The sequence below is a fragment of the Daucus carota genome, chromosome 1 (genome assembly GCF_001625215.2).
Source record: "Daucus carota subsp. sativus chromosome 1, DH1 v3.0, whole genome shotgun sequence".
Classification (NCBI taxonomy): domain Eukaryota; kingdom Viridiplantae; phylum Streptophyta; class Magnoliopsida; order Apiales; family Apiaceae; genus Daucus; species Daucus carota.
The window spans coordinates 56,158,926-56,173,146 of NC_030381.2; the positions used below are offsets into that span (position 1 = coordinate 56,158,926).

The 14,221-nt window shown below is 34.6% G+C and overlaps 4 protein-coding genes across 7 annotated transcripts; 3 read left to right on the top strand and 1 right to left on the bottom strand.

Moving 5' to 3' along the window:
• The first annotated feature begins 58 nt into the window (after window positions 1-58).
• LOC108225442 (replication protein A 70 kDa DNA-binding subunit B) lies at window positions 59-2,267 on the top strand. Its single transcript, XM_017400301.2, has 10 exons — window positions 59-205; window positions 298-577; window positions 652-748; window positions 841-962; window positions 1,045-1,126; window positions 1,216-1,303; window positions 1,381-1,538; window positions 1,619-1,739; window positions 1,817-2,026; window positions 2,124-2,267. The coding sequence occupies exons 1-10, from the start codon at window positions 59-61 to the stop codon at window positions 2,265-2,267; spliced, it is 1,449 nt and encodes a 482-aa protein (XP_017255790.2).
• A 563-nt stretch (window positions 2,268-2,830) lies between these two features.
• Window positions 2,831-4,763, top strand: LOC108225452 (uncharacterized). The gene is made up of 9 exons (XM_017400311.2): window positions 2,831-3,179; window positions 3,271-3,373; window positions 3,444-3,568; window positions 3,653-3,734; window positions 3,822-3,930; window positions 4,014-4,165; window positions 4,252-4,363; window positions 4,428-4,628; window positions 4,716-4,763. Exons 1-9 carry the CDS (start codon window positions 2,831-2,833, stop codon window positions 4,761-4,763), a joined length of 1,281 nt encoding a protein of 426 aa, XP_017255800.2.
• Window positions 4,764-7,416: 2,653 nt separating this feature from the next.
• LOC135151182 (uncharacterized) lies at window positions 7,417-9,973 on the bottom strand. Its single transcript, XM_064088883.1, has 8 exons — window positions 9,859-9,973; window positions 9,686-9,768; window positions 9,211-9,606; window positions 8,854-9,118; window positions 8,657-8,730; window positions 8,171-8,492; window positions 7,911-8,092; window positions 7,417-7,827 (listed from the first exon to the last, which is right to left on the bottom strand). The coding sequence occupies exons 2-8, from the start codon at window positions 9,755-9,757 to the stop codon at window positions 7,597-7,599; spliced, it is 1,542 nt and encodes a 513-aa protein (XP_063944953.1). The 5' UTR covers window positions 9,758-9,768; window positions 9,859-9,973; the 3' UTR covers window positions 7,417-7,596.
• Window positions 9,974-10,255: 282 nt separating this feature from the next.
• Window positions 10,256-13,923, top strand: LOC108215626 (putative B3 domain-containing protein At5g58280). 4 transcript variants are annotated; one of them, XM_064086229.1, is made up of 8 exons: window positions 10,256-10,489; window positions 10,837-10,970; window positions 11,286-11,348; window positions 11,463-11,558; window positions 11,856-11,914; window positions 12,313-12,472; window positions 12,605-12,817; window positions 13,301-13,473. In XM_064086229.1, exons 2-8 carry the CDS (start codon window positions 10,890-10,892, stop codon window positions 13,334-13,336), a joined length of 708 nt encoding a protein of 235 aa, XP_063942299.1. In that variant the 5' UTR covers window positions 10,256-10,489; window positions 10,837-10,889; the 3' UTR covers window positions 13,337-13,473. The 4 variants fall into 4 exon arrangements, with proteins under 4 accessions (XP_063942299.1, XP_017243638.1, XP_017243645.1 ...); XM_017388149.2 differs by having other exon boundaries at window positions 10,263-10,539; window positions 13,323-13,923; XM_017388156.2 differs by having other exon boundaries at window positions 10,264-10,489; window positions 13,323-13,923.
• The last annotated feature ends 298 nt before the right edge of the window (window positions 13,924-14,221 follow it).

A 14,221-nucleotide genomic window follows, 5' to 3' on the forward strand; every position in this document is an offset into this window, starting at 1 on the left:
CCAGAAGTACCAAACCAAATCTCAGCACTACCAAGCCATTCTTTTCCAGCTGCAAGAGATGTTTAACCAATTTCATAGCTTGCTTGAGATTGGAACTGAGCGTAGCGAGTGGTCGATTTCTGTTAGAGTTCAAGCACTATGGAAAAGTATCAACCGTACCACCAACGAATTCAGAGGATACAATATGGTCTTGACAGATGTCCAGGTATTAATACTTCTTTCTATATAGGCTACCTGCTAACAATTAATGAGTTTTACCTACATTCATGAGTACTCATTTGATGTTTCCTTGGTCAGGGTTGTCGAATTCATGCTTTTATTATGGACAAAGTAAGTGACAAGTTTGAAAGTTTAATAGAGGAAGGTGATGTCTACCATATCTCCAATTTTAAAGTCAAAAAATATGAAGGCAAGGAACAGAACAGAGTTGTTAGGAATGAGAAACACATATTCTTTGACTACCAAACTAAACTTAAGAAGATGACTGAGGAGCTGTTTACAATTCCACCTTATGCATTTGATTTTTTTCCTTTGCAAGAAATGGAGAAGATTTTCAATGACAACTATTTCTTAGTTGGTAATACCGATATCTTTTTAATATATGAGCTACTTTTTTTGTTAGTTTGTAAATATATTGTTTCTTTACTGTAGATGTCATTGGGAAATTAGAGCAATCTGCTCTCTCAACTTATGTTTCAAAGGAGGACAGCAAAAAAACCAATGTCAAATTTAAAATCTTTGATGGCAGGTATTATATTAAACCCACTTTAAGTGCCGAGTAGAGTATTTATTTTAAAACTCTCTTCATATATATACTGATGTATCGCATGAATTAATTAGTGCTCAGATGAATGTGACATTCTTCAATCTATTTGGTGAAAGTTTTGAGAAAGCTTTGAAAGCAATGGCAGAAGCAGAGGTTGTTATTGTTATAGCCTGTGCTAAAGTTAATAAATATGAAGGTGAGTTTGCATAGGGCATTGTCTACAACTACCCTACATTAATTTAGCAGAACTCTAATTTTGTGTAGTCTATTGGAAATAGGTGAACTCTACTTGACCAACTACCCTGCAACAAGGTTCTATCTTAATCCTAAACATTACAGCCTCATAGAATTTGAGAACAGGTAGAAAGAATTGTTGTGTTCTTCAAATAATAAACAATAGGGTAAACATTCAATAACAGTTGTAACTAATGTAAATAATACATTTGTAGTATTACAAGGAAGAAGGCTGAAGAACAGTTGCTATCTAAGATGTTTACTATTGCTGAGATTAAAAACTTAACTGATACCCACATTCAGGTATGTAGTCAGATCTTTATATGTGGAATTACAGAATAATTTGCAAATATTAACAAATTTTTTCTAATGTTAAACAGAAGGATGTTCGTTGTTCTGTTAAAGTGAAAAAGGTTGAGGAACAATATAATTGGTATGAAAATTGTTGCCCTGGTTGTGGTGAAGAGGTTAATAAGGTGGAGGGTAGGTTTAGATGCACAACTGAATGTAAGAGGAATATACCGTGGCCAGACAAGAGGTGATTATGCTGAAATTAGCGTAATATAAAAAGACAATTAATTTGTTAGCGCTGATTTATATTTTGTTTCCTTCAACTAGGTTTCGTTTGACGACGGTTTGTTCTGATGCTTCTGGGATTCTAGCTATTATTTTCCCAGACGACGAAATCCAACGTATCATTGGCAAAGAAGTATTTGATATTGAGAATGATGAATCACAGGTTCTAATTAGAGAATATATTTGCTTTAAAGAATAAACTTGAAATATCAAAGATGATTTGTTGTTTTCATTGCTTAGGTTGGTGCTGACGGTTCTACTTTCCCTCCTTTGCTAAAACAATTTGAGAAGAGAGATTATATTGTCACAATTACCATTTCTGCTTTGAATATCAACAAAACGTGCAAGGTTTACAAAGCAAAGAAGCTTGATAATCCTGAAGAGAACTTGGGTGAAAATGAACCTGCAGAGTTAAAATCTGCGGAAACAGTTGACCATACTATGGAAACGGTAGGTTATGAATTTAGCCCAATTCATAACCATCAAAACAATTGCTTTCAAATTGACTTTTATTAACTTCATCTGGTTTAATATATGGTCAAATCAGGTATCCGAAACTGTTGCTGAACCCAGAACATCCTCTCCACCAACTGAGAAGTCCTCCAACAGGCCCAGAGGCATCAAGAACAAAATTCCTGTTAAATGTGGGATCTTGGCTGAAACACCTAACACTAAGATGAAGAAATCCTAATATTGCAAGTAGGAAAACGTTTTTTGTTGTTGTTAAGTTGAATTTTCAAATTCATTTACTTATCATATCAGAACAAAATCTCCTTGCAGGATTGGCAGGATAGCTACCTCTTTTGTTGTCTACTCCAGAATGCTTAGAATAGGAACTGCAAACATTTAATCTTTTGTGCTCAGTTGATATAAGTATCTAAATATCAGTAATAGCTGTACCTCTTGAAACAGCTGTACTATTTCTTATGTTCAGAACATTTGCTGCACTATTTGAACAGCTACAACATTTATTTATGAAGCATCTACCAAAGCAATTAAGCAATCAGCTTTTCTGAGCATATACTCTTATTCAGTCTATAAAAACAACCCGTTGTAAAACCTTAGCAACATAGCTCAGCTAAAACATAAAAACAATAACATGTCTTCCAAAAAATGCGATTCTTTCAAAGATGTAAACAAAGTGCGCTATGATTGGAAAGTCACAGCTAGGGTCATGAATTTATGGAGAGGAGTGTCTACGAAAGGAGAACCGTTTACTAGCTTCAATCTATTACTTCTTGATAATAAGGTAACATGTGTAACATTTTGATGTGTTTAATGTTTGTGAATTATTCTAAATATGCTCATGTTTTTCGAAATCAGCGTTGTCGTGTTCATGCCTTTGTTCCTGGGAGCGTGGCTGCTAGCTTAGAGCCAATATTAGAAATAGGAAAAATATACCTCTTCAACAACTTCACCGCCAAGGATTACAAGGCAGATGAAAAGTTCAGGCCAGTACACAAAACTTGGCAAATTGTTCTAGGACAGGAGACAAAAATCACCAGTTTAGATGAGAACGAGGTAGCCATTGACAAAGCTGCATTTGATTTTTACGATCTGGCTGATCTTAAAGACTTGGCAAATCAATCAACCTATTTAACTGGTACTTACAACTCCTCATAACATGGACCTATACACCATTGCCGAATAAATTCAATGATTTTTGCTTTCATATTGTCTAATCCATTCTTCAGATGTCATTGGAGTTGTGCATGAACGTGAAATACAACTAGGAGACATTAAAAATCGATTTGGTGTCCAGCAACGCCAAATAAAAATAACTATCACAGATGGAAGGTATTTTAATTATATGTCTAGCACTTTGTTTACATAATTGTTTCTGATATTCTTTCTTGCATTTTACAAGGAGAATGGTGAAGGTCACTTTCTGGGACGATTTTGCTCAATTATTTGCTGATGCAGTGAAGAAGAATACTTTTGAGTACCCTCTAATTCTCATTGTGTGTTGTGGCAGAGCACAAGAGTGGCAGAGTATGCATTGTTCCATGTTCTAATTTCATTTTTAGACTCATTTCATATGGTAATATAACATTGATTCAATTTGAAATTTTGTAGAACAAATAAACATCACAAATGTAACTGCAACTACCTTCTACATAAACTGCAATCACAGCAGTGTCGCACACATGAGGAAAATGTATGAAACCTATCTTACATCTAAGTACTATATTTACTTCGCATGATTTGGTTCTGCTAACATACTGTATTTAACCAATGTCGCAAGGCTAAGCCAACCTGAGTTCGAGGAATACAACAAATCAGTTCCAAAATGGAAACCCATCCAGATGCTAAGCATAAACCAAATCAAAAATGTCAAAGCGGATGACTCTGAGGTGAAAAATATGTTTATGTAGTTTGTTCTGTCTTAAATATGTCAATTACCATCATGTAAATGACTAACAATAAAAAACTACAGACTGAAGTTCTATGCAAGGTGATTATTGACAAAGTCATGCAGGATACATGGTACAAAGATATATGTACATCATGTTATAGCAAACTTCAGGTTGTAGGCTATGAAATGAACTGTCTGACCTGTCCTAGAACTGTTCCTTATGCAGACAAGTGGTACTATACTCTCTATTGCATGTTGTCATCTATATAGATTTAGTTTATTTTAGACATTTAGTTTATTTGGTTATTTTTTCACATAGGTTTGAGATTTACTGCATAGCTTCTGATGCAACTGGTAGCATACCAATTATGTTGGACAACTTCTCAGCTATGAAATGTTTTGGAAAAAGAGCTTACGATGTCTACAATAAGGTATGGACTGAACTAATGTACATACGAAATGTTTACATTTTGACTGCCTCATGCATGATTGCAGGGAAATGAAGTCTTTCCAGATATAATTAAATCACTTGAGAAAAAACTTTACACTGTGAAGATCATGATTACCATCCACAATATTACTGGTAGGAACAAGGTTTACACTGTTAAGGATATGGTTCCTGGACACATCCTAAAAACGGAAGCATCAGAGAGTGAAGACACTACACCTAAACCAGTACAAGAATCTTTTGCTGAGGTGAAAATCTAAAACCAATTGAATGAACATAGATTTTTCATTGTAACTCTATATATTGATGCTAACAATATCCTATTTGGCAAACAGCCTTCCAGTTCAAGCTATCACCTGGACTCTGTTTCAGAAAACATCTGAGTGCTATCTACTTCCAATCTATCAAATTGGTACACCTACTTTGTCTAATTATTTAGTGATCCGTCTACCTAAATTTGTAGTTCTTTTTATTACCTAAATTTGTAGTGCTTATTATTACCTAAATTGGTGCCCTACCTAAACTGTATGTCTAATTGTTATGACAAATATTAACTAATTTACATGCATTTTGTCCAACATCATGATCAAGTGTGAGCATGATATAAGTATAAGCTAATATAAATTACAGTACTTCATCAGATTATAGAAATTACCAGAAAAACATATAAATATAAAAGTTGAAGCATCATCAAAGGTCAAAAGCCTAAGAGAACAGATATTACAGTACTTCATCATGAAGTATTTTACGGATAAAAATACATAGAGTTATTTAATAGTTAAGCCTTACGTGACAGTGGACAAGAAGTCTTCAAGGCTTCCACAAGAGATCATTTCAGCCATCAAACTTTAAAACTTGAATACTAAATTGATCATAACATTGCATTGGGCATTGAAAAAGACAAATATCTCCAATTTCCAACCCCAAATCATCACGCAGTCTTTGCCATCCGTCTACAATAGCACAATAGTTGTGGCCGTCCCTGTTACGTGTTACAAGCCTCCAACGACAGCTTCCTGAATAGATGTTAATGCATTGGAAATTCTGCCACACTTCAGACAAACCCGTAAAATCATCCAAAATCTCCTGTACATAATATATTAAAAGAAGTTTATAATATGTCCACTTGCTTTAAAAATTAAAATCACATTTAACTAAAAGCTGTTAAAATACTCACAACAACATAGCAGTCATCAAACATATGTTTAGATTCAAGCTTGACATGAAAACATTTGCCAACAAAAGGACCACAACCATTTGCATCTGCACAGAATAACCATTACAGAACTTCTATAAACCAGTTGAATTCTGCTATTGACTAAATGTAATAAATTAAAGAAAAAGGCCAAGAGTGTCTTACCCTCTGAAAGTGGTGTTCCCGGAAAAACCAATTCATTCAGTTCTGAGTCAAATGAAGAAATAAATATTCTTGACGTCCCATCATAGGTAAAAAGAAAAGAATGTACCCCATTCATAAAGGCTAATCCTAACATCTCAAACATATAACTCAGACCAGTAAACCTTGAGTTGGTTGAATCATATGATCCAACAAAATTCTTCCCGTTACTAAGAACATATTGAATTTGCATAGGCAAAGCAAATCCACACCTCTCAACAAAGGCAACAGGAGGATGCTGCATGGTAAATACAATCCAGTTTAAATATAACTATGTCCTTACATTGTAAGGTACTTTCACTATAAGTTAACGTGACAAAAAACTTACAATTTCATCAAAAACAGCATCACCATTCGGACAAGCAATAACAAACCGCCATCCCGCATCACCAATGGTAACTAAAATCGAAATATATATATATTAACTATTCAGATTCTTCAAAACAGAGTAGCAAACCAAAAAAAACAAGACAGTTTGGTCACCTATTCCAGGTAAAGTAGCCTCAACTGGATAGCGGATTTCAGAACCATTACTACCAATTATATAAATGTGAAAGTTATAGCGTCCGAAGTACTCAAACAAAAGCAACTCCCCCCCATTAAGCTCCATATTTTTGAAAAAAGGAAAAACACCTTTAATTAGGCATTTTTCCATATCAATCTGGATTGGTTGTACATATCCGTTACGCACTTTAAGCTCCATAGAATCAGTCAAGAAACTACTGTATTTAGAACAGAAACTACTGGGAATGGTCTGAAAACAATAAATTTCGATTGTTCAGAAATACAAATAAGATAACTACAAACAAAAACATAAATTAGGCAATGTAGTTTTCAAAACAGATAACCAGTTCATTTGACAATGTGTCGTTGTAGTCTAGCCGGATGCAAAACTTATCAGCTACAATCCCAGAACATTCCATAGATCTGAAACAATAACAGTTGTAGTCAAAAAATTGCAGATGAAAGGTAGATATATAGATGTAGAACTCTGACCTCATTGCTCTATACAAGAACCTTGCACAGCAGATGCCTTCTTTTAGATAACTGGAAATCAACGGCAACTGTGCTACTCCACTGCCTTTTTTCTTTACAAATATGCTCCACAGCACATCAGGAGTAGCAATAATTGCTCCACTACCTCTGTCCAAGGTTCTATATCCACTGTAATAATAGGAGTACCAAGGAAAGAATAAGAGTCCATAAGTTTGGGCCAAGCCTCTCAAATTTTGGTTTTTAAAGCCCATTTACAATTTAAAAATGGTTCCTTCATTTTAAGTTCGGCTTAAAACAGTGAGAAACAAATCCAAAACATTCTTTTTCTATTGAAAAATTATTTACAATTTTTTAAATAATTTTGAAAATATAAAAGAATTTTTTTCCTTTGACTTAAACAATTATGTGCAACAGGAGAGGAAAAAAAATTAAATTCAGTTAGGCTTAAAACTTTGGAAAAAAAAAAAGTTTGATAGACAATATTTCAGTTGTGTACTCCATTGCAATGTTAGCATAATAAAATTGCAGAACTCAAATTGCAAAATATATCAACAATAATTTAGTCAATTCAAATTGCAGAGCTCAAAAGTATAAGAAATAATATCAACAATAATCAGAAGCAAAATATATATTAGCCTAATAAAAGTCATCAGCATACAAGTTAAAATTCAGTCAGGCTCTAGCCAGTACAACCAAAAGATCAAAAGCAATACCATAAGTGCATTTTCTCACATTTCCAGAATAACTACTTCAAATACACCAAAAGCAAGTTTAACGAAGCAACCAAATTTATATAGCAAAGTACAAATCTTTCATAGAAAACTTTAATTTGTAACCAAGACTTCAAACCGGAGCTCTCCAACATAGGTGAACTCCAGTATGCTTCCAACTGACAAGTGATTCCCAGAAACAAAAGCATTCCAACCTCCTGAAAATCTAGCCTGGTTACCAAACCTCAGAATTTCCACTTCCCAAGCAACAGTTCCGACTACCAAGGCCACATTTGTTCTGTTCTGCCATTGTCGTGTTTCAGTCCAAAAAGGAGGTGGAATATACTGCATTGTAAAAGTTAAAATTACAATTAAGAAAATGACATGAATACTTAAAGGACATGTACAATTAAAAAAAGTTATGTTACCACTCCATGCCCACGCTGATCTACATGAGATCGTTTTAGAACCACATTGAAAGCAAAAATGGCTTCAACATCATAATCATGAACATCGGAAACAGAGCTATCATCCGAATCAGAGCTATCATCCGAATCAGAGCTATCAGTGCTTGAATCAGAGATTACAATGATTTCATTGCAAGGTGAATCTGTGAAGATAGATAGAAAATAGTCAATTAAAATTCAGAATCATTACAACTATACTAAATGAACTTAGATTGGTGTACCTTCATCCATTCCATCATCCAGACCAGATTCAACCTCAGTAGATTCAAAATCAGCAATTGAACAATAACCATCTACATCACGCAAGTGATTCATACACTGGGAATCGTACACCATGACGGAGAACGCAGAATTGCCATTATAGGTAAACAGTAAAATATAGTTCTCCATGAGGTGGAAATACTTAATTATCTGGAGCAAACCGTTAACACAACCAGTGGATGAAGAATAACCAACTTCAACCGTATGTTTCCCACCAAAATAAAGTTTCACAACATTACCAAGAGTTTCACCAAATTTCCTTCTAAACACATAGGGAATTTCCTGGTATTTTACAACTGAAATTAGAATATATATAACAGCATAACAGTGGAATTATTTAACAACTAAAATTAGAATATATATCCCACCCAAAAATATTAGCTTATAACATGACAGCATAACAGTTGCATTTGTCAAACTAATTGCGTTAACAAACGGAATCATACCAATTCTCCAGATTTCAAAGAAGCCTTAGTAAATCCTTTATAAAATCTTGGTGACGGATTAGTACCAGTGACCACTGTAATTAAGAATGAACAATTTATTACTAATACAATATTAAAGACATCAAACACAATATAGTTCTCTCTTCAAACACAGGATTTCAAAAAGATATCATACGCATCAAACAAAATAGACTGACCAGCTGATTGTTCAAGTTCTGAAACAATAGAGGCATCAAAAATAGCAACTTTGAAAAACCCTTTGTACTTGGTCTCCTGCAGAACAAGTACATCACCAACCAAAACCGCAGCATCCTTAATAAAGTTAACCCATTCACTACCAAATTGGACAAAGTTATTAGCCCATTTCAAAGAAATAGTCCACTCATAATCTTCAAAACCCAGTATGATGGAAGGTACAAACTTTGCCATCCCCAACTTCTCAGATGCGTCATTCGCCAAAATCTACATGCAGTATTGAATGGGGTTGTACAAAATTAATGCGGTGCTAAAAACACAATAAAATGGATTAAAATACCAAAATACTGGAATGTTACCTTAGGGTAAGATTCCTCAACAAAGTGACTGTGGTCAATCGAAAGACTGTACTTGCCAACACAGTTACGAAATCCATTGAAAAGGTATTTAGAGAAAAGTTTGTCTACCTCATACACAGATCTTTTACTGGCAGGGACTGAAGTTACAGCAGGATAGTTCATTTCAACAGCAAACTGAGTATAAATCTCAAATCCAAAATCAGGGCCATCCAAATAGTGGAGACGAACTACATTATAAGGATTCACTTTATAATGGTCCATCCACTCTTCCAGACCATGAAGACGATGATCACCTTTGTCAAATGTACAAGGCCAGAGGTCATTAGATGGACCATGCAAGACGAGTTTACTGGGTAAAGAGTTCATGAATGTCACATAAAATGGTAGAGGCAGCTTCTGCATGAAAAGAAAACAAATAATCAGCTGTAAAAAAAAATTGAAGTTTTGGAAACAATGAAGAGTTAGCAGCCATTACCAATTTCCCTTTCTCAAACCCTCCACCATTGTTCAAACACAGGAAATCTAATGATTTCTCAACAGTACTCATTGTAACAAACCCTAAAATGAAAAAAATAATAGAGTTTAATAACATTGGATGGATCATAAAGTACAAATCATAAACAACAAAACATAGGGAATATTACTTACCAATTGCAGTAGCAGAGGGAATTAGCAGAAGTGGAAGATGAAGTGAACTCCTCTGATTTGCTCTGCTTTATGAAACGCCGAGCTAATACAAATGTTGTGTAACCCCCAACTACCCATTAATAGTGTAATAGGCCCATTACTTTAATAGCCCTGTAATAACAAAACTGAGTTATATTTTTACTTCTTCATTAAATAATTAACACAAACGGACAAATTGATTTATAAGCAACTAAAAAAAAATAAAATAAATATCTTCATGAAAATTAATTTATATAAATCAATTAATCTTAATTTATAAAAGCCTTAGCGGAGCGGGCAAAAATACTAGTATTAATAGATGTAAACACCGAACAACATCCAAATCCAAATACAGGGTTGAGAGTTTTGAGACCCAATATCCTGTGGAACCGATTCATTTGATATTTAGAAATACGGGTCTCGTCATTATATGCTTACGCTGACGCTGTAATTTATGATTCAAAGGCCAGGGTGGGCAAGCGAGGCGGGCTGCCGTACAAATTTCAAATTCAAAGGGAACACGAACCCTCTTCCTCGGTCTTGGCGTGAGCATCTTCATATACCACTACCTCCTATTCGTCTTCTCCATTCATTGCTTCCATTTTCTTTAAGGGTTTGATCTATCTACCTTTATCAATTATATTCGTTTTTTCCCCGCTGCAAGTAATTCTTTTCTCATTATTGATTTATTAAACAATATTCCTGCATATAACACCTTACTTTCGTTAATTAATTTGCCGGCTATTCGTATTACTAACACCAGCTCCATGAATTTTAATTGGATCCAGTATCCACCATAGATATTGTCATTTTAGCCCCCATCCTACTTTTACACCATCTCTCTCTATCACACACACACCAACAGATGTCTACAAATATCATTGTATATTTTTCTCTTCCTCTTGTTGTTGTCTCACAGTTTGATCCTAACACCGTAATTTTAACCCTGTCTATTTTCAGTTGGAGGGGGACTTGAACTCAGTCTTTTACTTTTTAATTGAATCTGCCTCTCAATGACTAGTAACAACTCCAACACCAACACCTACGAAGAGGCTCGGAAGCAACGCCTCCTTGAAAATAAAAAACGAATTGAGGTATGCGTCGACCACCTAGTGGAAAGGATATTTTCTCATCATCACTTGTTTTACAAATTATAGTTTCCAACAATGTATATTACATGCCAGTGTCAATTACAAAAACTTTTGTATCTCTCCAAATAATACCCCACAACAGATCAATGCAGATAATAGGTCTCTCTTAAATCCTTACGTTTTAACCTTTTACTGAAAAATATGAGAGCCACAGACTACTTACATGATTTTTTGTAATGTAAAATATAACTACATATAAACAGCCACATTACATGATTACTTGTATTGTTTCTGTAATATTTGTATTTTATTCTACAGGAATTGGGGATTTTGAAGATATCTAAAAGTTTGTCAGATATCACAAAATCTGGGAAGCCCCAGGTTATGCACCTAAATACGACGACTTCTTGATTTGATATGGTTATTAATATACGTAATGATCCAACCAATATTTTATTCTGAGTTTCATATCTAGAACCTCTATTGTATATGTAGAGACGTCAACCAAAACCTAGAGCAACTAGCATCAGCATTTTGGAGCCAAGACGTTCCTCACGTGCACGTAACATCGTTTCTTCTTACCGCGATGATGTAAGTGACTGCCATTTATATGGTTTTTGGTTCAGTAACCAAAAAATGGTAATAGGAGAAGTGTTTAATAATGCCCTGTCTGTATTACAAAACTTTTTAAGTACCTACTGCAGTACTATCTTGTTTTTTTTATCATTATGCCCCTGTCTAAGTCCTAGAGGTCCTTTTTAGATTTCTTTTTGTGATTTTTTCTTCCTTTTACACACATCTATAAAATCAATATGTTCAGAATATTCTCTCTCTCTTTTTTTTAATGACATTTTGTTTTGAATATACTTAACTGCATTTTATGCACAGATTGGTGTAGAGCTCCCTCTCATGCGTAAGAGATCAAAATTCAATTCCTCATGGACAAGGTTAGAATTATACAATTGTGATAAATATTGTTTCCCCCTTCCTTTCTATATGTCTGCAAGCCTCTTTTGCAAACTAACAGATTGGGAAATGTAGAATAATGACAAAAATTAGTGACAAAATTAAAATTTAAAGCTTAAAAATAAGCCAATGGACTATCTTGTACTGCCCAAAATGTAAATGAGGTGAGAATATATAAGTTGGGAAATTAATTTTTTTTAATTTATTGACAGTAGTGTTGCAACAGAGTCATATGCCTTGAAAATAATAACATTGGTCCTATAAAAAATCGCATATGAAAAAGAACACACAAATAAAAAAAGGGACATGTACGAAAGGGAACTAAGAGGGAAGTACATACTATATTCTTCTTAATGCTAGCTAAACTGCTTGTGTTCAGTTATCTTGCAAGGCCGGTTGATGAGGTCAAAAGTTCTACGCTTGAAGAAAGGAACGCTGCTATGAAATCTGCAGAGAAGATCCAATGCAGCCAGCAGTCTAAATTTCCATCTTTCATCAAGTCAATGGTCCGGTCTCATGTTTATAGCTGCTTTTGGTTGGTAAGTAGAATAGCTTTTGTTTTCATATCAAGGTCAAAAAAAAAAACGAACCTAGACAACTACTTAAATGCTGCCGAAGATATCTATCTCATTGTTCTTACAAGCTAAACAAATTATTTGTTATCAACTTAGGGACTACCTACTTGGTTTTGTGAAGACCATCTCCCGAAGTCCGATGGAAATACCGAAATTGTATTGGAGGATGAGAGTGGCGCTGAATATGAAGCTGTATATATCAGCAAGAGAACTGGGCTCAGTGGTGGATGGAGAGCATTTGCTCTGGATCACAAGTTAGACGATGGAGATGCATTGGTATTTGAATTGACTGAGCCAACAAGATTTAAGGTGTGTCTATGTTAGTATATATAAAGCATCTGTATGTAGTATCTTTTCCTTAGGTTGAATAACTTAGATCCTCAACTTCTGCATTGTTCATTTTGTTAAATTTGTAATCTGGATATTGCATAAGTTATGAAACTTATAGCACATACTAGTCAGTTTGTTGATTTGCTAATGTTGTGTTTGGTTGGGGTGAATGAATATTGAAGGAATGGAATAAAATTTGCATTATGTTATGGGCAAATGTTTAAAAATTTCATTCCTTGCACCCTATGCTAGAGAATAGAGATCACACCCCCAATTTGAGAAGGAATGCTCCATTCCTTCCTATACTCATTTTCTTCTCAAATCTCATCATAACTATTTTGCACTCAATTTATTTTCAGAACTTTCCTCCTACCTCTACTATTTTCATTAATTTTTTGTCATTCCATTCCATTCTCCCCAATTAAACACAACATAAGTGTTTCTTTAATTGATGCACCACAGTTTTTCTTAACTTGCACTACAGGTATACATAGTTAGAGCTTGTGATGATCCAGGCAAAGAAGAAATGTTAGAAGTTACTGAAGAAGAAAAAATTTCCAAGGAGGTACCAAAAGAGATCATGGCCAAGACAAATAGGAAAACTGAATCAAAGAAAGGAAGCAATTCTGTGCTTGTGTCAGGCAGAAAATGGAAATGTGATGAGTCAAGCCTAGAAAATGATAATACCCTTGAAATCAGAGAAGAACTCAAAAGTTTGAAAGAGATTAAAGCAGAAGACAAGAAGAAGCCAATACGGGTATCATCCAGGAAACGAAGTAGTCGGCAGTGAGAGCCTATAGGGTGTATATTAACTAATTAAAGTGTTAATGCCATACCAGTTAGAGCTTAAACTTAAAAAATCTGGAGATTTGTCTTGTCTATGATTTTATTTAACTTATGCCAGAGGGACAGAATAGCATATGTCTGACTGCAACATATGTTTTACTAGTCGATATGGTACTGTGGCGGGGGACATAATATCTTTGTGTCAGGATTTTGGGGTGGTAGATTGATTACAATGACATTGTAATGCAAATATTTATCCACCATCAAATGTCAGAGTTGCTACTAGTTTCTTTAGGAAATGCGTGTATGAGTAATAGATACTTATTGTTTTGATAGTGCTTAGACTATAGCATGTTTATTGCATCGTCTGTTTTTATAGCATTAGAGTAGCATGCATGAGAAGGTTGCAACTGAGGAAAATGTCATGACTCACGATGCATAAAGACGAGGCAGAGGATTCCACCAGAATTCGTCAAAAATTTTACAAGGTACTTATCAGGCCATTTAGAGCATACGTGTTGTGAATTATGAAGGCGCGTGACTGGAATCTACATGTAGTTGTTTCAAGTCAAACATAAATACCATAGCGTATTAGTG